Below are 23,979 nucleotides of genomic sequence, written 5' to 3' on the forward strand. Positions count from 1 at the left end.
CGATAAGGCCCCTTTCAGACTGAGGCAGGAGCTGCGGTGGCGGTATAACGCCGCTAAAAATAGCGGTGCTATACCGCCGGAATTGCCGCGGGTATCAGCCGCTAGCGGTGCGGTATTAACCCCCGCTAGCGGCCGATAAAGAGTTAATATCGCCCGCAATGCGCCTCTATAGAGGCGCATTGCGGGCAGTATTGCCGCGGTTCCCATTGTTTTCAATGGGAAGGAGCGGTATACATGCCGCTCCTCTCACCGCTCCAAAGATGCTGCTGACAGGAGATTTTTTTTGTCTCCCGCCAGCGCATCGCCTCAGTGTGAAAGCCCTCGGGCTTTCACATTGAGTCTGCAGTGCAGGAGTTTTTCAGGCGGGATAGCAGCGCTATTTTTAGCGCTTTACCGCCTGAAAAACTCCTCAATGTGAAAGGGGCCTAAATCTCCCACCGCTCACAGATGATCAGTTATAATTACAGCCAAGGTGAAGAAGGAAAGAAGGCTGACATAGCGTAATCCAGTAAAACAATTTAATATAAAAGATATTTAAAATCACACTTACAATAAGTAGATAAAAATTTACATGTGAAAATATGTAGCCGGCCGGCTAACACAGCCCGTTCACTCCGGGACTCTGTATGTAGTGATGAGGTCAGCACGCCGCTACCCGGGTGGTGTATGAATCTGCCAATATTAAAGTGATTTATGGCAGGCTTCACTTTAAAACATTAATGCCGCGTACACACGATCAGAATTTCCAACAAGAAAAGTTTGATGTGTGCTTTTGGTCGGAAATTTCGTTTGACGACCCCATCGGCCTTTTTTTTTTCGGAAGCTGGTTCTCAAATTTTTCGATGGGAAAAGTTCTTGTCGGCAATTCCGATCGTCTGTATGCAATTCCGACGCACAAAAAAACAAGCAAGTTCTGAATCAATTTGACGCATGCTCGGAATCATTGAACTTCATTTTTCTCGGCTCGTCGTAGTGTTGTACGTCACCCTGTTCTTCATGGTCGGAATTTCAGACAACATTTGTGTGACCGTGTGTATGCAACACAAGTTTGAGACAAAATTACGCCGGAAAAAAATCCACGTTTTTCTTGTCGGGTTTTCCGATCATGTGTACGCGGCCCAATGAGAGTAAAAATATTATTGACGCTGGGTTAACTTTCAAGTACAGTATGCACAGCTAACCACTGGGGTGTAGCAGCCTGATTTGCATGGCATTGGCTGAGAGCTGTGACCGGTGTGTTCTGGTGGGGGCGGGGGGCAGTCCCCCTGTCAGAACACAATAGCTCTCGTGTCGTGTTTGAGTTATCTTCGTAATTGAATGTTTTGTAATTTGTCGCAAATTAATAAAACAAAAATATATTTCTGAAAATGTTTTTTGTACTGTATTTAAAATGAATAAAAAGGATTAAACAACAAAAATCAAACAGTAGCTCAGTGGGGGAGATCGCTGTACTACTTAGTAGTAGTTAGTACAGTGGCGCCTCCTGAGCTCTTAAGGTTTTTTGTTTTCTCCCCTATGACGTCTTGTCCTAAACCAGAAACCAGGAAGCAACTGAAAAAATTTAATAAAAAAAGTTTAAAACAAGTAAATATAACACACTTTCCTATCAATTTACTAATGCTAGTGATTAAAAATGCTTTAAATGGGAGAATACAGTTATTTGTATTTATTTTTTATTATTTGGGTATTGGTGAGGGGTTAAAGCCACTGTCAGATTTTTTACTGGCGTCTGTGTTCAATTTCTATAATTGTCCTGGTCACCAGTGTCACTGGGAATAAAAGTGAGGATAACTCCAAAAGATTTAAGTTGCCTACAGAACAGAAACCTTCCAATTGAGACAATTGTTCCCATGACAACTGTCTAAGAGAGGATTTCCCTCACATTCAAAAATCATTCTCACTTCCTGTTGAGTCTACGGCCCAGGAAATGAAGGGAAATCTTTTTGAATTTCTGATTGTTTTTATGTAAATATTTTAAATTTACTATTCTGAAAATGAATACATACATAGTCATTTACTGGCTATCTTATTCATTAGCCTGTTCCAAAACAGTCCGAGCTTTTCCAATGACTTCCTGTCAGACTGGCAATATTATTTTTCTTTAATTGTGCTAGCAGTGCTGAGCTGGAACTTTGGCTTCAGAAAGGAAGTTCCACACATAATGTTACAGGCAGCTTTGTGATATCTAGCCGAAGGGAAATGTGCGTGCTTTTTAATTGGCAGCAAAATCAGTGGGCGACGGAAAGGAGTCAAAAGGGCAACAGACGTGACAGATGAAAATGTCTTCCTTTTTGCCTTTGAAAACATTTGAGAAATGAATATTGGAATGAGACAGGCTACAGAGACAATTCATAACAGGTGTGCCCTGTTAGGCTCTTCTTTTAAAAATCCATAAAAAAAAAAAAGAATACTTCTGGTTTTCACTAGACATTCTAATTGTAGTATGATGTTTATGGTATGGCCAGGAAAGGATCAGCAGACTGTTCATAAAATGCTCCAAGTGTCTGCCTTTGAAACTCGTTTGTGTGCAACTTTTCTTTTTCACTTGGTAGTAGCACTTTCTCTTATTTTATAGCTTAACAGCCCATATAATATATGTTGAGCACAGACAGAAAAGCGAAGGGCAGATAGTGGGTGTGTTTGGTTTCATAATCCTTTTGGCATAGAATAACTAGGAATGAATTCAGCTGAACAATGTTAACCCTGTACTTACAAAGGTACGTGATGGTGTTCTTGTTTTGTTCATTTGGTTTAGTTGGGAAGTTTTGTTCTGGGCCTGCAATACAAGATCACTTGCATACTTGCCAAGTCAAGAGTAAAAACACCTTTTTTATATTGATGGTATTTGATATTGGTTTCATTTGAATAGTTCACTGAAACAGAAATTATGGCAAGAATCTTTTACTGTTGAAAAGGAATACAACAATATCAGAAGAGACTTTATGAACTTCAAATGTACAGTCTGGAGGAAAGAAGGGAAAGGGCAGATGTAACCGAATCCTTTAAATACATCTAAGAGGGTGAATAAGGTTTAGGAGGGAAGTTTTTTTTTAATATGAAGCTAAGATCAAGAACATGGGAAGATGACTAGCAGGAGGAAAGTTCAAAACTAATCTTAGAAAGTTTTCTGAAAGAGTAGTTAATTGACTCACTACTGTACCTCTGCTGTAGGAAGTATCAACTGTATTAGATTTAGAGGTCGACCGATATATCGGTTGGCCGATATATCGGCCGATATTTGGCGTTTTTAAATTAATCGGCATCGGCCGATTTGTGCTTTAAAAAAGCCGATTGATAAGTTCAGCACCGCGACTTGCAAAAAGCTTCTGCAATACAAGTCAATGCAAGTGCTTCCCGTAGAAGACCTCTCTCTCTCTCTCTCTCCTGGGCAGACTGCCAAGTTTTAGAAAAGATATACAATGTTGCTACTTATCAATTAACTGAACTCCGTGTAGGAGAATTCTCAGTTTAACCATTTAAAGGCTAAATCTTTTTTTACATTTGTTGCTTACAAGTAAAAATCCTGTATTTTCTGCTAGAAAATTATTTGGAACCCCCAAACATTATATATTTTTTTTTAGCAGAGACCCTAGGAAATAAAAAAGCGATTGCTGCAATATTTAATGTTACACGGTATTTGCGCAGCGGTCTTTCAAACACATTTTTTGGGGAAAAAATATACTTTAACAAATAAAAAAAAAAAAAAACTAAACAGTAAAGTTAGCCCATATTTTTTTTTTTTTTTCGACCAAAAGTTTTCATTACCTGTTTTTGTGTATTACATTTTATATATATATATATATATATATATATATATATATATATATATATATATATATATATATATATATATATATATATATATATATTACACAAAAACAGGTAATGAAAACTTTTGGTTGAAAAAAAATAAATATGGGCTAACTTTACTGTTTAGCCCAAAAGCGCCTGAAAAATCGGCTTAACATATCGGGCCAAAAAAATCGGCATCATAAATCGGCTATCGGCCGCCGTGATTTCTAAATATCGGCATCGGTATCGGCCAGAGAAAAACCCATATCGGTCTACCTCTAATTAGATTTAACCATCATTTAAACATAAATCTATACTCAGACAAAAAAATGTAATATATTTAATTATTAAATAATGAAGCAGACTTGATGGACCTCTTGGTCTTTATGCTGCCATCACTCATCAATGTTTCTAAAAGTGTTATAAAAAGCCAGGGTCTGACTCTAGTTGTAATTGAAAATAATCTGCCCTATGTATTTACACAGCTTGGCAGTGCACTATGAACCCTTGCGCCCATTAAGATCCAAGACCCAACATTTAGCCACAGTTATTCCATCTAAACTTTCTTCCATGGGAGGCAAACGACTCCAGAGTAGGGGTGCCATGCTGTGGAATGCTCTCTCCTTGGAACTTAAGATGACACCTAACCTGCTCCTCTTCAGAAAAAAACTGAAGACTGAGCTGTTCGTCCAGGCCTATGGATACATTTATTTATTTTCTTTTCCCTCTCACAGTCCGCCCCCTCATTGAAGGGGCCTCTTGCCTCTCTAATAACTATGATGTCTTCTACCCCTCCTCTAGTATCCCCACTGTTCCTTTTTTCTTCTCTTTTTCTCTCATACACTTCACGGCTCTTTCCTCTTGCTCCCCTAAGGGCTGGATACCCTTTCCTTTCACCGCCCTCTCTTCTCTTTTCTCTCTCTTCCTCACCACGGATTGATTCAAAGTAACATCTCACCAGCGGCGCTTAGACGCTCACATCATTTGGCGCCTAACTAAGCTCAAAAATCAATCAATCAATCAATCTATGCAATGGTTTTGTAAAGAGCAGCCCGATTCTCTTCTTTTTGGTACCTTGCCGACTGTCCTGGCTCCTCCCCTGTTGAGTGTCCACCATAGCATGCTTCTTGCTATGAAGGCACTTGAGCAGGCTCGCTCCATTCACAGACGAGAGCATGGCTCAGGCCCCCCACTCTCTCCCCATTGGCTCACCGGCTGTGATTGACAGCAGCAGGAGCAAATGTGGCGAGAGACCCAGGAGAGCCGCTGCTCTCATGCACATCACTAGATCAAGATGGGGCTCAGGTAAGTATAAGGGGAGGCGGGGGGGATAGAGATGAACCCAGAAGGTTTTATACCTTAAAGGGATTGTAAAGGTAGAAGGATTTTTTTTATCCTAATGCATATGCATTAAGAAAAAAATCTACCGTTTGCATCAGCCATTTCAATACTTACCTGAGCTCTATCTCAATCCAGCAATGTCCACTAATGCCTTGGTCGTTCGGGACTCTCCCTCCTGATTGGCTGAGGCACAGCAGTGGCACAATTTGGCTCATGCTGCTGTTAATCAATCTTAGTTAACCAATGAGGAGAGAGAGGGGTGGGGCCTAGGCGTGGTTCCGTGTCTAAATGGATACACTGAGCTGCGGCTCCGCTCAGGTGCCCCCATAGCCAGCTGCTTGCTGTGGGGGCACTCAACAGTGGTAAGCGGCCAGGAGCCCCAGCCAGGAACCCAAGAAGAGGAGGATCCTGTGAAATACCACTGCACAGAGTAGGTAAGTATAACATGTTTTTCATTTTAATAGAAAAAAAAAACAAGACTTTACAATCACTTTAAAGAGGAACTGCAGTGTGCTCACATAATTTGCCATTCTGAAGCTTCTCTCCAAGCACTTTGCATATTATTTTATATATACTCTAAAGACATGCTGGTAGGTAATCAGATCCTGTCCAAATTGGCCCTAGTATATGTATGAATGTGTGTGGAGGGCCTTATGTTATAAGCTCCTTGAGGGTAGGCACTGATGTGAATCTATATTGTATATGTAAAGCGCTGTGTAAATTGACAGCACTATATAAGTACCTGAAATAATAATAATAATAATAATATATATACTGTGATTCTGTACTTGCCAAATATGCTGCAGAAATCTCCCTCCACTAAGTCTGGCTGCATCCATTTCAACCTCTTATGACTCCCCCCTCTTTCTGGCAAACTCTCATGAGAGAGAGCTGTGCATGATGTCATAAGCCTAGGCTAATGACCAGACAAGAACGAAGAAGTGGGCTGTATAAGGTATTTACTGGCAGAAAAAAAAAAATGTTTTACTATTCAAAGTTAAAACAACAAGGGCAGAGGATTTATTAGATGGAAAGGTGAAAAGATGACTGAAGGTCCGCTTTAATGCATAGAATGCCTTCCGCCTTTAGAACCACTTTAAAAAGATAAACTGGGCCTGGGTTCCTTGTCAGCCACATTCATGGAGACTTTGTTTTTCCTAATGGAACTAAACAGAAGCTGACTGAATACTGCATGGATAGATGTCTGACACTTGAAGCTAATTGGTAGGACAGTAGAACTATGAAGCAATGACTGAATCAATTGACCCTTTAAAGATTGCACTTGGAAATCCAAGTGAGCATTGTTTGGATGCAAAGGCTGTCTACCAGTTATAAGCAGATCAAGCATAATGTGCAATATAGTGCTAGTTTTCAAAGAATTCACACTGTTTGCTTTTCCTTATATGAATCTTAGCCAGGTGCCTAATTGTGCATTATTGGTTTTGTGTTTTCATCAACTTGACTTTTGTTTTATTGAAGATGATTAGCCAACAAGCTCACAGTAGCTTTTATAGCCAAGAGAAACCACAAGAATCACTTAGTGGCTAGTGTTATGTATTTACGTTATAAACTGGTGCTGAAGTGAACAGAATAGAGTTACAGTCAGGCTCTTGTGTTTCATGAGCAGCAGTAGCTTTGGGCTAGCTTGTGGAAAAACATTTTAGATGTGCAAACTGTGAATTCATTTGAGAAGGCATGATTTTGTTTTTACTAAGGCTGAATGGGTGTCTTTATACTTGCAAGAAAAATAGTTTTCTAAGTGGGATTACATGTAGTTTCTGCATAATAGCAATGAGAAAGGTGAGCATGTAGGATTTCTTGCAGTTTATAGTGTTGAAACAGAGGGTGTGTGTATTGGTTATGCAAAACAGTAAGTGGGGTTAGAAAGTAGTGCAGCCATATTATACTTATTACCAGTCTTTCAGGGATTTTGCGCATGTATTCTGCATTCTGGCTATTCATCGCTGAATGCTTAGGGCCCTAAATGCATTTACCTTTTGGTACAGCATTCAGCCCCTCCAGCTGCAGTGCATTTCAGTCTTCCATTGACTCTTACAACCTAAAGACATCTGAGCTAGATGCTGCATCTGTACTTGCTGGGCACAGTAAAATGCTGGGGTTGCACTCACAGGAGCTTTTCTTTATGTTAATGAATGATGGTATAAATTTATAATAATAAAAAAAGGAAATCCCTTTTTTCATAATTGATATACAGGCAGACTTCACTTTTAAAGGGGTACTAAAGGTTCGATCTAAAATAAAAAATAAAATAACAAACATGTTATACTTACCTCTGCTGTGCAGCTCGTTTTGCACAGAGTGGCCCAGATCCTCATCTTCTGGGGTCCCTCGGCAGCTGTCTCGGCTCCTCCCCGCATCAGCTAACCCCGTCCATAACCGCCAACTACAGGACTCGGCCCCCTTCCCACCGGCCCTTGAGTTGATTGACAGCAACTCCTTTAAGTACACCATCACGTTTATTTACTAAAAATGGAAAGTGCAAAATCAGGATCACTTCTGCATAGAGACCAATGAGCTTCTAACCCCAGCTTGTTCAATTAAGCTTTGGTAATAAAACCTGGAAGCTCATTGGTTTTTATGCAGAAGTGAGCCTGATTTTGTGCTTTCCAGGTTAAGTAAATAAACCCCATTGTGTACTTAAAAGTGGGGTATGCCTGTATAGCTGCCATGTCACCCAGCCCATCTGCAGGAAAACATTGGTGGCAGGAGATACAAAAAACAGCCTTCAAGATATAAAAGAAAAATACATAATTAATATCCAATGTTTTAATCCATCATACAGGGAGTGCAGAATTATTAGGCAAATGAGTATTTTGACCACATCATCCTCTTTATGCATGTTGTCTTACTCCAAGCTGTATAGGCTCGAAAGCCTACTACCAATTAAGCATATTAGGTGATGTGCATCTCTGTAATGAGAAGGGGTGTGGTCTAATGACATCAACACCCTATATCAGGTGTGCATAATTATTAGGCAACTTCCTTATGGCGTTGCCTGAATGCAAACGAGAGAGATTTTACCTTTTATTCTACTGCACATAGGTCTTATAGCAGAATTGATATGTTTCTCGTAGACAGATCACTACTTTTCAAATGTAAAAAAGCCAAGATAGGTAGCATCATGTGGTCGGACCATGCCTCGGTAGGATTGACTGTAGAGGATTCTTCTTCTCATAGCCCCACCTATTTGTGGAGAGCCAACCCTGGCCTGCTGAGGGGAGGTCCGTCCAGGTCGTGCATTGAAAAAAAGCTAGAGGAATTTTTTGATCTGAACCAGGGGACGGTAGAGGATCCGTTCGTATTATGGAATGCCCACAAGGCGTTTATAAGAGGTATTATGATACAACAGGGGGCGAGACTGAAGAGGGAAAGGCGGCAGCAGACCGAGCAACTTATCTCCCAAATAGACGCGTTAGACAGACAAAATATGGAACACCCATCTCACTCCCTAGCGAACCAAATTTCCCACCTACGCACTGAGCTCAGAATTAAGTTCCTTGAGGACTTTGAGAGGGCCTCAAGGAGACTAAAACTCTCCTACTACACCAGTGGTAACAAAGCTGGGAAACTTTTGGCCTATAAACTGAAAGGACATAGAATTAAATCCCAGATATCCCACATACTTCAACCCCATACCTCAATCAAACAAACCCACCCACAAGCGATAGCTGATTCTTTCAGCCAATACTACAGTTCGCTGTACAATCTTAAAGAAGATCAAACAGTCCCACAACCCACGGAGGGCGCAATAAAGGCCTTCCTAGAAAAAATTGACCTTCCGCAATTAACACAAGTCCAACTCGAACATCTTAACACACCCATCACTGAACTAGAGGTAAAAGGAATCATTAACTCTCTTCCACTCAATAAATCGCCAGGCCCGGATGGGTACACTGGGGAATATTACAGGGCATTTAGGGACATTCTGTGTCCGCATCTGGTAGGAGTGTTCGGTTCTGCTGCTGCGTCTTCCTCATTCCCCCAAGAGATGCTCAAGGCAACAATTATAGCTCTCCCGAAGCCAGGGAAGTCCCCGGACGTCCCACAGAACTTTAGGCCGATTTCACTGTTAAATAATGATGTTAAGATATATGCCAAGCTCTTAGCTACTAGATTGATGACTATACTGCCGGGAATCGTGGATATTGACCAGACAGGGTTCACTAGGGGCAGACAGACAGCGGATGCTACCAGACGCCTAGTCAACCTGATGCATATCGCTAAACGTAGGGGAACGCCTTCTCTGCTCCTATCTTTGGACGCAGAGAAGGCGTTCGATAGGATCCACTGGGGATTTCTGGCGGAGGTCCTACGAAAGTTTGGCTTTAGGGGATGGATGTTCTCGGCCATTATGGCGCTATACACAAGCCCATCGGCTCAGGTTTATGTAGCTGGTACACTCTCAACACCATTTCAGATATCAAATGGCACACGCCAGGGGTGTCCCCTATCCCCACTTATTTTCAATTTAATGATGGAACCCCTGGCCGCCCAAATAAGGTCGCACCCTCGAATTTCTGGTATAATAGTGGGCCCAAAAAAGCATGTCATAAGCCTATTTGCTGACGACATCATCTTAATTTTATCTAAAGTAGAGGAATCCTTGACAGCAGTCCAAGACACACTTCAGTCCTTCTCTTCCATATCATACTACAAAGTGAATGAGGCGAAATCCCACGTGCTGAATATGGGTGTTGGCGAGGAGCTGAAAGAGGCCTTACAAAGTAAATTCCCTTATGTGTGGCAAGATGAGGGTATATATACCTGGGGATAAAACTTACCTCCAATCCTGAGGATTTAGTACCTGCTAATTATACTCCCCTTTTGAACTCCCTCAAATCAAAGCTTCAAAAACTAGCCATATCTGAGTTGTCGTGGTTGGGAAGGTTGGCAGCCTTCAAGATGGTTGTCTTACCTCAAATTTTGTATATATTTAGAACCCTCCCTATCCCCCTGCCCAATATCTATTTTAAATCTATACAAGCCATCTTAAACAACTATTTGTGGCAGGGCAAAAGAGCTAGGTGCGCTTTTGGTAGGATAATTAAGAGTAGATCAGCGGGGGGAGTAGGTCATGTCCACCTACAGGACTACTACTTTGCGTCTATTCTAGCTCAACTAGCTCACTGGTTCAACCCCGATTCTGAAGTACAGTGGAAAGACCTAGAACAGAGACAGATTCCAAGGGGAAGCCTCAGTGAGTTTTTACTCTCAGCTCATCTTACTAAATCCTTAAACAAAAGATATGCCCCTCCGATTTTAGCATCACTGAGAGCTTGGGCCCACCTACGTACAGCTTACAGATGGACCGGTCCCACAGAGTCGTTTAAATTCCCCATAACAGCCATTCATAACCTAATCACGGACATCAATCTCACTTCCTGGAGGGACAAAGGTATAAATCACCTAGAAGATACAATAGAGGGCCCTAACATGATGTCCTTTGAAGCTCTGCAACAGAGGTTCAGCCTTCCAGCTAGTGAAAGATACAGGTACATCCAGATTTCCCAAATGCTCAAAAAATCTCCTCAGATTTTTACCCACATTCCAGTCCAGATGACAAAGTTCTTTCTCCATCCGTCCACTAAACCCAAGGGCATATCTATCTTATACAAGGGCCTACAGGAGAAAGACACATTAGTCAAAGAACATAATATTATAGCTTGGGAGCAAGACTTTGGGGTAAGTTACTCAGTTCAATCCTGGGCAAAATCCATAAGGATTCTGACGGCCTCCACCAGGAGCACCAATCTCCTTGAGATGCACCAGAAACTGTTACTTCGTTGGTACCTCACCCCCCATCGCTTGGCCAAGATGTTCCCAAACGCCAATGCAACTTGTTGGAGGCAGTGTGGAGAGAGGGGTACACTTTTCCACATAATGTGGGAATGCCCGAACATCAGGGCACTATGGTCACAGGTAGAGGGCGTTCTGGCTGGGGTCTCGGACTCCTTCCCACCACTTCATCCTGCCATGGCTATACTATCCATGGGCATTGATGCAATCCCTAAATCCCAGACAATGGTAGTTTCACACATTCTATTAGCCACCCGCCTAGTAATTCTTAGACATTGGAAGAATATAAATCCCCCCACAATGGCAGAAATTATAAACACGGTGCACACTCACAGCACCTACGAAATCCTCCATGCTTCGGCTTTGGGAAAGTATGAAAAGATCAACAACTTATGGGCTCCATGGCACATTAGACACAGCAGCAAATAGGTAGTTGGAATGCACTATAACAATAATATGAAACAAAGGTGGGTCATGGTCAGCTAGGGCGTACAACAATGTTGGTAGTGTCAATGTTAATGGACAACAGCCTTTCTGTCCTGTTTTTGATACACTACTCTGATATTTCATTCTTTACTTTTCTCTTCTCTTTATCTTTTTGTTCTATGCTTACTCTTCCTTTGTTCTCCTCGAATTTATGAATACAAGCATATCTTTTGTCACAGTCATATCACTCAAAAATCTGCCACAGCGGGAGAGACTTGGGGGGTGAGAGTGGGGGTACGAACCATACTTCCTATATAAGGAGCTGGCCTCCGCGACCATAGAGAGGGATCGCAAGGGGCTAGCTATGGCTACCTACCCTAGGAAAGCCTCCCGGGGTCTCCACACAATTTTGGGACACATGACACTGCAAAAGAATATGAACATGATACGCCGCAGAATGTGTTAATGTGTACTGATACCTATCGTTCCAATGATTTGTGATACTGTACTCATCTAAATCTTATGTATATGTCTACTTCTTCGTTCTGTAATGCATATACTACTTTCTAATGAAAAATTTAATAAAAATTATTGAAATATATTAGGCAACTTCCTTTCCTTTGGCAAAATGGGTCAAAAGAAGGACTTGACAGGCTCAGAAAAGTCAAAAATAGTGAGATATCTTTCAGAGGTATGCAGCACTCTTAAAATTGCAAAGCTTCTGAAGCGTGATCATTGAACAATCAAGCGTTTCATTCAAAATAGTCAACAGGGTCGCAAGAAGCGTGTGGAAAAACCAAGGCGCAAAATAACTGCCCATGAACTGAGAAAAGTCAAGCGTGCAGATGCCACTTGCCACCAGTTTGGCCATATTTCAGAGCTGCAACATCACTGGAGTGCCCAAAAGCACAAGGTGTGCAATACTCAGAGACATGGCCAAGGTAAGAAAGGCTGAAAGACCACCACTGAACAAGACACACAAGCTGAAACGTCAAGACTGGGCCAAGAAATATCTCAAGAATGATTTTTCTAAGGTTTTATGGACTGATGAAATGAGAGTGAGTCTTGATGGGCCAGATGGATGGGCCCGTGGCTGGATTGGTAAAGGGCAGAGAGCTCCAGTCCGACTCAGACGCCAGCAAGGTGGAGGTGGAGTACTGGTTTGGGCTGGTATCATCAAAGATGAGCTTGTGGGGCCTTTTCGGGTTGAGGATGGAGTCAAGCTCAACTCCCAGTCCTACTGCCAGTTTCTGGAAGACACTTTCTTCAAGCAGTGGTACAGGAAGAAGTCTGCATCCTTCAAGAAAAACATGATTTTCATGCAGGACAATGCTCCATCACACGCGTCCAAGTACTCCACAGCGTGGCTGGCAAGAAAGGGTATAAAAGAAGAAAAACTAATGACATGGCCTCCTTGTTCACCTGATCTGAACCCCATTGAGAACCTGTGGTCCATCATCAAATGTGAGATTTACAAGGAGGGAAAACAGTACACCTCTCTGAACAGTGTCTGGGAGGCTGCGGTTGCTGCTGCACGCAATGTTGATGGTGAACAGATCAAAACACTGACAGAATCCATGGATGGCAGGCTTTTGAGTGTCCTTGCAAAGAAAGGTGGCTATATTGGTCACTGATTTGTTTTTGTTTTGTTTTTGAATGTCAGAAATGTATATTTGTGAATGTTGAGATGTTATATTGGTTTCACTGGTAAAAATAAATAATTGAAATGGGTATATATATTTTTTTTGTTAAGTTGCCTAATAATTATGCACAGTAATAGTCACCTGCACACACAGATATCCCCCTAAAATAGCTAAAACTAAAAACAAACTAAAAACTACTTCCAAAAATATTCAGCTTTGATATTAATGAGTTTTTTGGGTTCATTGAGAACATGGTTGTTCAATAATAAAATTAATCCTCAAAAATACAACTTGCCTAATAATTCTGCACTCCCTGTACAACTGTATTTGACAATTTTGTGTGGACTATCTAGGGGGAGTTTCATGCCCCTCCAGTCTGTGCCTATTGTTTATATGTGGTTACAATTACAGGGAGGTTACACCTCCATCAATAAACATGTAATATCATGCCTCCAATGTGTTATGATGTTTAGTGAGAATGGAGGTGTCATTGATAGAAGTATTCTGTAAGCCCACATGTGTGACTCTATAGTCACGTGGTCTTCACAGATAAGGAAAAGGAGGAAATGAACAACTTAGAAGCTCGAGCATGCTCAGTAGATGTGGCAATGGCTGGTTCACACAATCTCAGGCTGCAGCAGGGACGTTGAACAGCAGGATCAACCAGGTTATTTTTGTAGAATACAAAATATAAATCCTATAGTGACTGATTGAGTATGAACAGCACATAATATAGCATGTACTGACAGTTTTTAATGTTGCAGGTTTAACGACACTTTAGGAAAGAAGCATACACTTTAAAAGATCTATATGATTCTTTAGTATGTTAAAGGGGTTGTAAAGGTTTGTTTTTTATTTTCTAAATAGATTCCTTTAAGCTAGTGCATTGTTGGTTCACTTACTTTTTCTTTCGATTTCCCTTCTAAATGTTTTTTTTCTTTGTCTGAATTTCTCATTTCCTGTTCCTTCTCACTAAGCTTGCCCCCATCTTCCGAGCAGGGATGTAGTCCCAAGGGAGGGGGTGAGTACGCTGACTAACCCCCAGCCAGAACGGCTCGGATGATGGGGGCAAGCTTACTGAGGAGGAACAGGAAGTGAGAAATTTAGAAAAAAAACATTTAGAAGGGACATTGAAGGAAAAGGTAAGTAAACCAACAATGCAATAGCTTAAAGGAACCTATTTAGAAAATAAAAAACAAACCTTTACAACCCCTTTAAAGCTACTGAAGGCATTACAACGCAGTAAACAGACATTTAATTCTGATACAGCTACAGCATCAAACCTTGTTCAAGTATCGCCTTTTTTTATCTGTGCTTCTCTTATTACCCTTCTATATTTATCCATCCCCTAAAATATTTTGTCTTTATTTAGGTGTACACTTAACATTTGTATTAATGGCACTTGAGGAGATTATTTTCGAGTACCTTAATTTTGTTGGCAGGACATCCTATGTTCCTGGACCAGACCCCTTGCAGTCACAGACACTATGTGTATATTTTTTTCATTGCCTAGTTTCCAGCACTGCAGAATAGAGAAGCTGTGAGGAGCTAAAAAAATCCATTAGGAAGTCTCAAACAAAAAGTGTTTTCAAAAGATATTTGGAAAGGACCATAGATGCTTGAATAATGTGCTTGGAAGCAGCAAGTTTGGGGGGAAGTAAAATTGCAGTATTTTAATGTCTTGTAAACCAGTTGTTGGAATGCATTTGTGGAACATTTCAGCTACTGTTATCTGCTGAGATATGACTGAAAAGGGCAGCTAGACATGATATGTATTGGAAACCGTAATTGCACAGATATATTGCTGTAATAGGCTGGTGGACTTTTGAATGAGGATTCTTAAAACAATGTGGCAAAGGTAGGAAATGCGCTGTGAGATAAAAATAAATAAAAGTTCCAGTAATGCTTGGTTTAGATTTGGGGAATGTAAGTTAATGGATGCAAGTTTATTTATTTTAATTAATGAGCACTGATGTGCTCTGTCTGCAGAGCACAAGTTCCTGGATCACAGACTGTTGGCATTGGCTTCATATGCGTTGCTTCGGTTCTGCATTAATTACTCTTAGGCCCCGTACACACGATAGAATCTATCCGCAGATAAATCCCAGCAAATGGGTTTCTGCGGATAGATCCTATGGTGTGTACACGCCAGCGGATCTGTTTCCGCGGAGAAATCTCCTCTGGGATGGATTCCAGCAGATCGAATATTTGTTGTGCTGCACAACATATCCATCTGCTGGAATCCATTCCAACGGATGGATCCGCTCGTCTGTACAGACTTACCGGATCCATTCGTCCAAAGGGATTCCCCGCACGCGTCGTAATGATTTGACGCATGTGTGGAATTCCTTATATGACAGCGTCGCGCCCGTCGCCGCGTCATAATCGCGGCGACGGCGCGACATGTCATCGGCAGAGGATTTCCGCGCGGATTTCAATGGGATGGTGTGTACACTCCATCCCATCGAAATCAGCGGATATCTTTGAGAGGATTTATCCGTGGAAACGGTCCGCTGGACCGTATCTGCGGATAAATCCTCTCGTGTGTATGGGGCCTTAGGCTTCTGAACAAAAAAAGATGCAGCTGCCTGCCTGGTGCCAGTGCCATAGATCACATGTTTTTTTGTGTAAATATAGTCTGCATTTATCTTAATAATGCTATCTGTGGTCCTCCTGAATTCAGCAGAGAGCACATCTCAACAAGCAAAGGTACTCTGGTCCATGTGAATTGTGGCAGATGAAATGAGCTTCAGCTAAGACTATTGTTGACTATTTTTTTTATTCTTATTATTTTTGTTCTCTTTAAATGTCTTCTCAAAACAAATCTGCAGAAGGGGCGTACCCGCATGATGGCGGAGTGAGGTCCCATCCTACTTTGCAGTCTGGACTCTCCTTGTCACCTTCTATACCCGTACATGCCCAAGTTTGTTAAGGAAACTTTGGGAACCAGACCATCCACACACAGCTCTTTGGTAGCTGATTACTTCCCTCCCAGCGTGCCTCTACCTACCTATCCACCTTCCAAAAAGGAAGAAGCCAATATGGTGCCTGAGATGCATGGGACCCACTGATAACTGCCTACAGCTACAGGACTCCCTTCTTCCACTCTCAGCTGAGCAGCCTCAGGATCTGGCTACACAAGACAGTCTTTAGAAATTAAACTAGGCACACAGACAAGGGGCTTGAGGCCATGGACCAGCCGCTCGCTCAGTCAGCGGTGACCTGCCATCCAGCTCTGCTAGCGAACCCTGAGGCTTTTTGTCCACTCTTACCACTAAACTGGGCATGAAATGTTTAACCCAGATGATGCAACAAGTTCTAAGAGATGGGTTCCTGTAAAGTGAATAATGCCCCTCACTTTTGACCATGCAGGTCAACTCCTTAGAGACTGGCCATACCACCACCTTTGAGCAACGTTTAGCTCTCTTAGAAACTACAGTAACCTCACACACACAAACAGCACCTCTATGGTCGGAGTCTAGGGTGATTTGGACTAGACTTGGAGTAGAAGAAATCACTTGAAAATGTTATGACCTCCGCTCCACAGTGAATATGATCCTGGACAGAGACCCCAACACAAAACTCTAACTGAACAGGGTGCATTTTTATAACCTTAAAGATGAAATTTTCCATATAGCATGCCTTTGGGAACTGGTGGACTTTAATGGTGGGTCCATACATATTCTTTCTGACTTATTCAAAAGGACACTGCAGATGCGCTTTAGTTTAAAATCACTGCTGGATAAAATACAGGAGGCAGATGCACATGTATGGGCTACCCATTTCACCTGATTGTCCATAAGGGAAATTGCTCATTTAGGGCCAGTTCACACCACATGCAGTCCAGTGCGTTTTTTTCTGCATCAAAAACACATGGAAAGTGGGTTGTATGATTAATGGCATAGTTCACACCAGTGCTTGCAGTTCCAGTGCATTCCAGTTCCAGAAAAAGGGTAGAACATGCTGTAATTTTCCTGCATTGGACTGTACTGGAACGCTGTAAAACATGCCAAAAACACACTGGAACACACATTAAGGTTAAGAAAAGAGGGGGGGGGGGGAAGCACTGGACCTCAATATAAACGCTTCGGAAAAGCATCAAAAACGCATCCGGACTGCGTTTCTATGGTGTGAACTGGCCCTTATGCTCCAGTCCAATCAATAATCTCTTTACCATTCGAGAGGTCTCCTCCATCCTGGTCCTGGACTAGAACTCATTTGGTGTTGTCACAGACATTCCCTAGAAGATATATTCGTCCTCAATGTGATGTAACACGAAGCACCGACTGAATCCCCTCTCCACAGAACCATGAGTATTTAATGCCTATTGACAGAGCGAAAGTGTGTTGTTTTTATTGACATTTATTGCGTTCTGTGAATGGAAGATGAGCTGTTTAGTGACAAGATCTCCTCCACTCATGCGCAGAACACGATGAAATGTGGAAGTGTAATATTATGAGTGGTATGAATGATGGAGAGGGCCAAAGAGGGCCTGTAAGCGCCAAAACTTTTCTATATAGCAGCGTCTGTTAACCACTGGGAGACAGCCACTTGGGGCAGAATCTAGCGGCTACAAAAGTCACTGCATGGATAATTTTTAGCAAAAGCAGCCACTTACAGCAGGATACACACCATTACACATACCGAATATGTTTGATGCTGTATGTTTTGTGTAGGATAAGGGGGTCTCCAACCTTTTCAGTACAAGGGCCACATTGTATATTTTTCAAATTGTTTGTAGGCTGAAAAAAAAAATTGGTTTTATGAATGAATGCCTACATTGAAGTCCCTCCCTCCTTAGCTGGCCATGCACCTATCGAAATTCACAATAGACTTCAGTCAAGGCCAGCTACACACTGTTCCAAATTTGTCTGTCCCTGCTGAACCAGATGAAAGTAGTGTGATCGACTTCTGTTGAAAGGATGTCCTGGAAAACCTTTCCCGATCTATGGCTGGAGCCATTGATCAGTGTTTTTCTGACAGCTGCCAGTGGGGGGTCAGCCTGTCAGTGCTCATACCATATGCCACACACTGTTCCAGAAGGAAGCCTCTTCTAAAGATGATGCACAAGAAAGTCTGCAAACAATTTGCTGAAGACAAGCAAACTAAGCAAATGGATTACTGGAACCATGTCCTATGGTCTGATGAGTCCAAGATAAACTTATTTGGTTCAGATGGTGTCAAGCGTGTGTGGCAGCAACAAGGAGAGGAGTACAAAGACAAGTGTATCTTGCCTACAGTCAAGCATGGTGGGGGAGTGTCATGGTCTGGGGCTGCATGAGGGCTGCTGGCACTGTGGAGCTACAGTTCATTGAGGGAACCATGAATGTCAACATGTACTGTAAAAAAAACTGAAGTAGAGCAAGATCCTCTCCCTTCGGAGACTCACCTGCAGGGCAGTATTCCAACATAATGAGGCCAAATACATCTCCAAGATGACCACTGCCTTGCTAAAGAAGCTGAGGGTAAAGGTGATGGACTGGCCAAGTATTTCTCCAGACCTAAACCCTATTGAGTATCTATGGGACATCCTTCACTTAGGGATGTACTCACTTTTGTTGCCAGCGGTTTAGACATTAATGGCTGTGTGTTGAGTTATTTTGAGGGGACAGCAAATCTACACTGTTATACACGCTGTACACGCAGCACTTTACATTGTATCAAAGTGTAATTTCTTCAGTGTTGTCACATGAAAAGATATAATAAAATATTTACAAATATGTGAGGGGTGTACTCACTTTTGTGAGATACTGTGTGTGTGTGTATATATATATATATATATATATATATATATATATATATATAATATATATATATATATATATATATATATATATATATATATATATATATATAAAAATATATATATATATTTTTCTTCCAATACCTGAGTAGACAGTAGCTTTAACTGTACAGAATATAAGACCTATGGAATCTGTCACCTTTGTAAAGCAGAGATATACAGAATGTTATCATGTAGGTATTTACCGGTATGTGAAAAGGCAGAAAATTTATGGTTATCACATAACCTAACATATTTTTTTAGGTGCACTGAACAGGAAAACTTTGCACAGCCAAAGAATGAAAATAGAAACAGGTTCTCGGTAGAATGTCAGTTTATTGGGAGTTCAGTTCCCAGCTCTCAGCACTTGCTGTATTAATCCTCTCTGCAGGTGGAAGCCAGGGTCTTTTTCCTGCAGCTTGGGACAACATCTGCAACCTCGCAGCGGGACATAAACTGTCCAGTGGCCAGCTGGCAATACATTCTGAATAGTCCATTTTTAAACAGATCACTTGAACCCCACTATGTAAAAATAAAAAATATCCACTTGTATAATAAAAATAAGCAAATAGTGTTTTTTTTTTTTTAAGTGGAACTTTTTAACAACTTGATTAAAATTAATGTTCTTTAGCAAGGAGCATACATTCCACATAAATAATTATGCTACCAAAATGAGTGTGTGCTGTAAATTGTTCATGTTCTTCTTGCTAGAGGCTGCCATTTTGCTGAAGCCCAGAGCCCCTGAACAGCAGTAAATCCTTAGACTCTCAGCAGATTGGCCTCTACATTTTTTGGCATGAAAAATCAAGAGCAACTGAGCATGTTCAGAGCAGGGTGAGACAGTGTACATAGACACTTATTTTTTTTTAAATATATTTAAAATAGCTATACCTGCAAAAGGGGACAGCATGGAGTGATCTAGCAGGACTTAAAGTGAAGTTCCAGCCGTTTCCATGTTTATTAAAAGTCAGCAGGTACAAAAAGTGTAGCTGCTGACTTTGAATAAACACACACTCACCTGTTCCACGATCCAGCGACATGGCCGCACGAAGCCTCGGTTCTCTCACGCGCATTCCCGCAGTGCCGGCATCACTACTGTAGGCACATGGCTTCACAGCCCGGTGCATGGGTCGCACTCCGCGTCCTGAATGGCTGGGCAATCTCCTGTGACGTATCCCAGAAAATTGCAGGGAGGGGCATGTCAGAGGGTCAGGAGTCCTTAAAGCGGAAGTTCCACTTTTGGGTGGAACTCTGATTTAATGTTTTGTCTAAAGTTCCACTTTAACACTACTAATGTTTACAGGAAATTACAGCTTCTTTGGCTTCACATAAATTCCACTGTTCAATAATTTCATTTAATGGAATGGCAAAGCGTGCTTTAGAAAGCTATAGATAATCTGTAAGAATGATGGTCCATTCATACCAGCAACTGTGCTAGAACGTAGCCGTTGGTGTGCATTAGGATGACCAACCCAATAATGGCACACCTCATTGTTTCTTTTTTTTTTATTGGCTGCATGTTGCGAGATGGTGGAATGTGTTGCACATGCTATACGCTTTCAGTGCACATAATTGCAATGCAGCAGCATTAACTGGCCTGGTAGGAGGTAGGAAAAAAGGCATTTTGCCTTGTTTTGCAGTGGGACTGCACTGAAATAGCTGCTCTACCCAGGACTAACACATCTGGTGTGGAATGGGCCTAAATAGTTGTATAGATTTCTCTTGATTTCAGGGTAGTGAAATCTGTCTGGCTATTAACGGCTAAGCCCTGCCGCTCCTTCAGAGTACTGTGCCATAAACAGCAGTTCCCGCGCGCATGTGAGGGAGTGACGTCATTGCGACTCTGGCCACTCACACAGCCGGAGTCCGCGAACCCTGAAGGAATCCTTGCTTGTCACTGGGGTCATCAGAACTAGTGTCCCTGCTGTAAGATTTCTCCTCTATTCCTGTTATGTTGGCAGCCCTCAATTTATGATTTTTCACTTGTACTTTCAGTGAGAAAAGTAAACAAGAGAAATGGAGAGGGGGAATCTCCCTAACCAAGTATACAGACAGCAATAAATAACCGACAGGTGTTCGTATGTTACTCCACACTATCCAGAACTTTAAAACAAGGTCTTGCCCTTAGTTTTACTAACTGTCTTTCCATGAAGGTTCATTCATTGGCAGATGGTATAACCCAGGGGTCCTCAATTTTTTTTAAAGGGGGCCGGTTCACTATCCCTCAGACTGTTGGGGGGCGGGATCAATGCAGCCTCACCAGTGCCCAGCAATGCAGCCAGCCTCACCAGTACACAGCAATGCAGCCAGCCTCTCCAGTGCCCAGCAATGCAGCCAGCCTCTCCAGTGCCCAGCAATGCAGCCAGCCTCTCCAGTGCCCAGCAATGCAGCCAGCCTCTCCAGTGCCCAGCCATGCAGCAGAGGTCACCCAGCCAGTGAGTGGGAACTCAGCAGAGTGATGGGTGCAGCACACAAGAAGCCTGGAGATTTAGACAGCTCTTGGGGCATGTAGATGGATACTACTCCTCTGTTTTAGCCATTGAAGAATGAAAAATGTGCATATTGGAGGGCTGACTGTGATCCCATCTGCTGCACGTGGAGGTGCTCGCCATAGAAAATTAGTTGTGGGTAAGGATAAACTTTATCAGCTGAATAATTTGTTTCAGTTCCTGAAAATACTGTAGACAGGCTGGACTACCCTCATTATGGATAATACTGTATTGTTTGCATGTGCAATATTATTATTGTTTTTTTTTTGCAACATATTTGTTAAGTCTGTCTATATTATGAAAAATGCATTTCTGTATTCTATCCTTTCCCTGACTTTTCAATCTTTATTTTGTAGGTTGCACAAAATTCGGGACATTTTTGCTTTTCATTCTCTGAACTTCAGATAAAATGAGTAACTACAGTGTATCTCTGGTTGGCACAGCTCCCTGGGGCTTTAGACTTCAAGGTGGCAAAGACTTTAACATGCCTCTCACTATCTCCAGGGTAAGCATAACTGATATCAGTAGTGTGTGTTTTGATGCCATGTACGTCATACATCACATTGCTTCAGAGTGGTACTGTTATTTATAGCACTGCTTACATGTGGCGATCAAGTAAAACTATGATTTACTATTGAAGACACAAGGTAATGACATGAATAAAGCATAAAATAATATATATATACATTTATCTTTTCCATTGAGGGACACAGGAATTCAGAAACATGTGGGTTATGCTGCGCTTGCAGCTGATTGAAACACTATAAGCCACCTCCCATATAACCCATACTCTTCCCAGCTTTTATGCTAGTGTCATAGGAAATTGGGACAAAAATTTTAAATATTTGCTAGCCTTCTTTGCTTAGTGGAATTTTTTTTCTTGGCGACTCCAGTCAAGATTCCTTACTACATCGCTACTTAAACTGCTCTGCATAGCAGATTGGCGTTTCCTCAGCATTAACTTTGGAGGCTGTACTCGGATCCTGTTTCCAACTTTCCAGCCTGAAGGAAGCACCACTGCTGGCCTAAGGGTGAATTGATTCCTTCGGGACGTATTTAAACTCCCTCAGCACAAGCTTCCCAGGTTTGTGAGTGCTCACTCTGACCATTACTGCTGTGTGGAAGCAACATGTCTTCATAAGGGCGCACAGAGCACAGCTATCTGATCACCACAATTAAAAATGCATATATACACACAATAAAAAATCATACAAAAGTCAATGATTAGAAATAAAACAATTCAGATCAAACTCTACGTTTAAACCCACCAGGGTATAACTAAGTTGCCTGATGAAATTACCCCTTCGCCAGTGTTTATTAAGCTTTTCTATACCCCAATTTCAATCCTTTAGCCTAGGTTCACACTGCTGCGAATTCAAAATCGCGGTAAAATGCGTGATTTTACCGCGATTTCGCGGCTGCGATTTTGCCGCGATTTTGCCGCGATTTCGGCCGCAATTTAATGTAAATCGTGCCCCGAAATCGTAGTACAGGAACTACTTTTTGAAATCGCAGATGCGGCGTCGCACTGATTAGGACAGTGCCATTGCCGACAATTACCGCCGATTTGAGATGCGATTTGACATGTCAAATCGCATCTCAAATCGTTCCAAATTGTACCCAGTGTGAACCAGGGCTCCGGGTTCCTATTATGACATATCCTAAAATGTTTTCAGACTGGGGTTGAATTACTAAAACTGGAGAGTGCGAAATCTGGTGCAGCTGTGCATGGTGGACAATCAGCTTAGCTGTGCATGGTAGCCAATCGGCTTCTAACTTCAGCTTGTAGAATTAAGCTTTGACAACAAACTTGGAAGCTGATTGGTGTTTATGCAGAGCTGCACCAGATTTTACACTCTCCAATTTTAGTAAATCAACCCCTATGTGTCTCGACACCCCTTTTAGTGGTGTTGACATGTTCTCCCAACCTAATATGCAGGGGCCTGGATGTTCCCCCTACCAACTTTTGTTTCTCAGCATTAGACGCATGCATGAGGATGCCTGTCATGAGGGGTGTGGATGCTACTGGGCTATTCCTGTGCTGGGAAGACAGGACAGAAAAATGATAACCTATATGTTCGTACATGCAGAGAAACAAGGTGTGAAGCTTTAAATGGGCTATAATTGGGCATAAAATGAATTTACTTTGCTTACATATAACACAGCAACCATACAAACCAGTGTCCTCACATCATACTCTCAGCATTAATAGTCTCAATGCAGGATTCAAAAGGCAAGTCACAGCACCAACCTACTGACCATTCCACATCATTATATACAGTACATACACACACACATACAACATCATGTGAAGTAAGGATTCTCTTTTTGTGCCTCTTCACTGCATTCTTGTTACATAGTCCTATTACCGAACACTGCTTATAAATAGATGACATTAGTATATATGCACAGGACTTTTCTGTTACCTTAGAAAATGTATTTCTTAATGAGATATTGTTGAGGTTGTTTTATTGTAGAAAGTACTCAAGAGTTAACAGCTTGTATAATCTGGTTCTGGGTTTACAATTTACTATTGAGAATGAGGACATTCGTCATTTGCCAAGTAAATGGGATTAGTCTGAAATCATTGGTTCTTGAGCAGGAACAATCGCCTCTCTAGTTCAGTTTACTTTTCCTACATAAATTGAAAAATGTGTCAGACATATGAATAATTTATGCAATTTTTTTT

General features: G+C 41.7%; 1 protein-coding gene across 2 annotated transcripts in view; it reads left to right on the plus strand.

Annotated features, from left to right (window-relative positions):
* PDLIM5 (PDZ and LIM domain 5) overlaps nucleotides 1-23,979 on the plus strand; it is a 179,845-nt gene that overhangs the window by 7,360 nt on the left and 148,506 nt on the right. For both annotated transcript variants that reach the window (XM_040327968.1, XM_040327977.1), the window contains exon 2: nucleotides 21,647-21,795. In XM_040327968.1, the coding sequence (XP_040183902.1) occupies nucleotides 21,700-21,795 (96 nt within the window). In that variant the 5' untranslated portion in view covers nucleotides 21,647-21,699. The remainder of the gene's footprint in view (nucleotides 1-21,646; nucleotides 21,796-23,979) is intronic.

Source organism: Rana temporaria, chromosome 1, assembly GCF_905171775.1.
Source record: "Rana temporaria chromosome 1, aRanTem1.1, whole genome shotgun sequence".
NCBI classification, from domain to species: domain Eukaryota; kingdom Metazoa; phylum Chordata; class Amphibia; order Anura; family Ranidae; genus Rana; species Rana temporaria.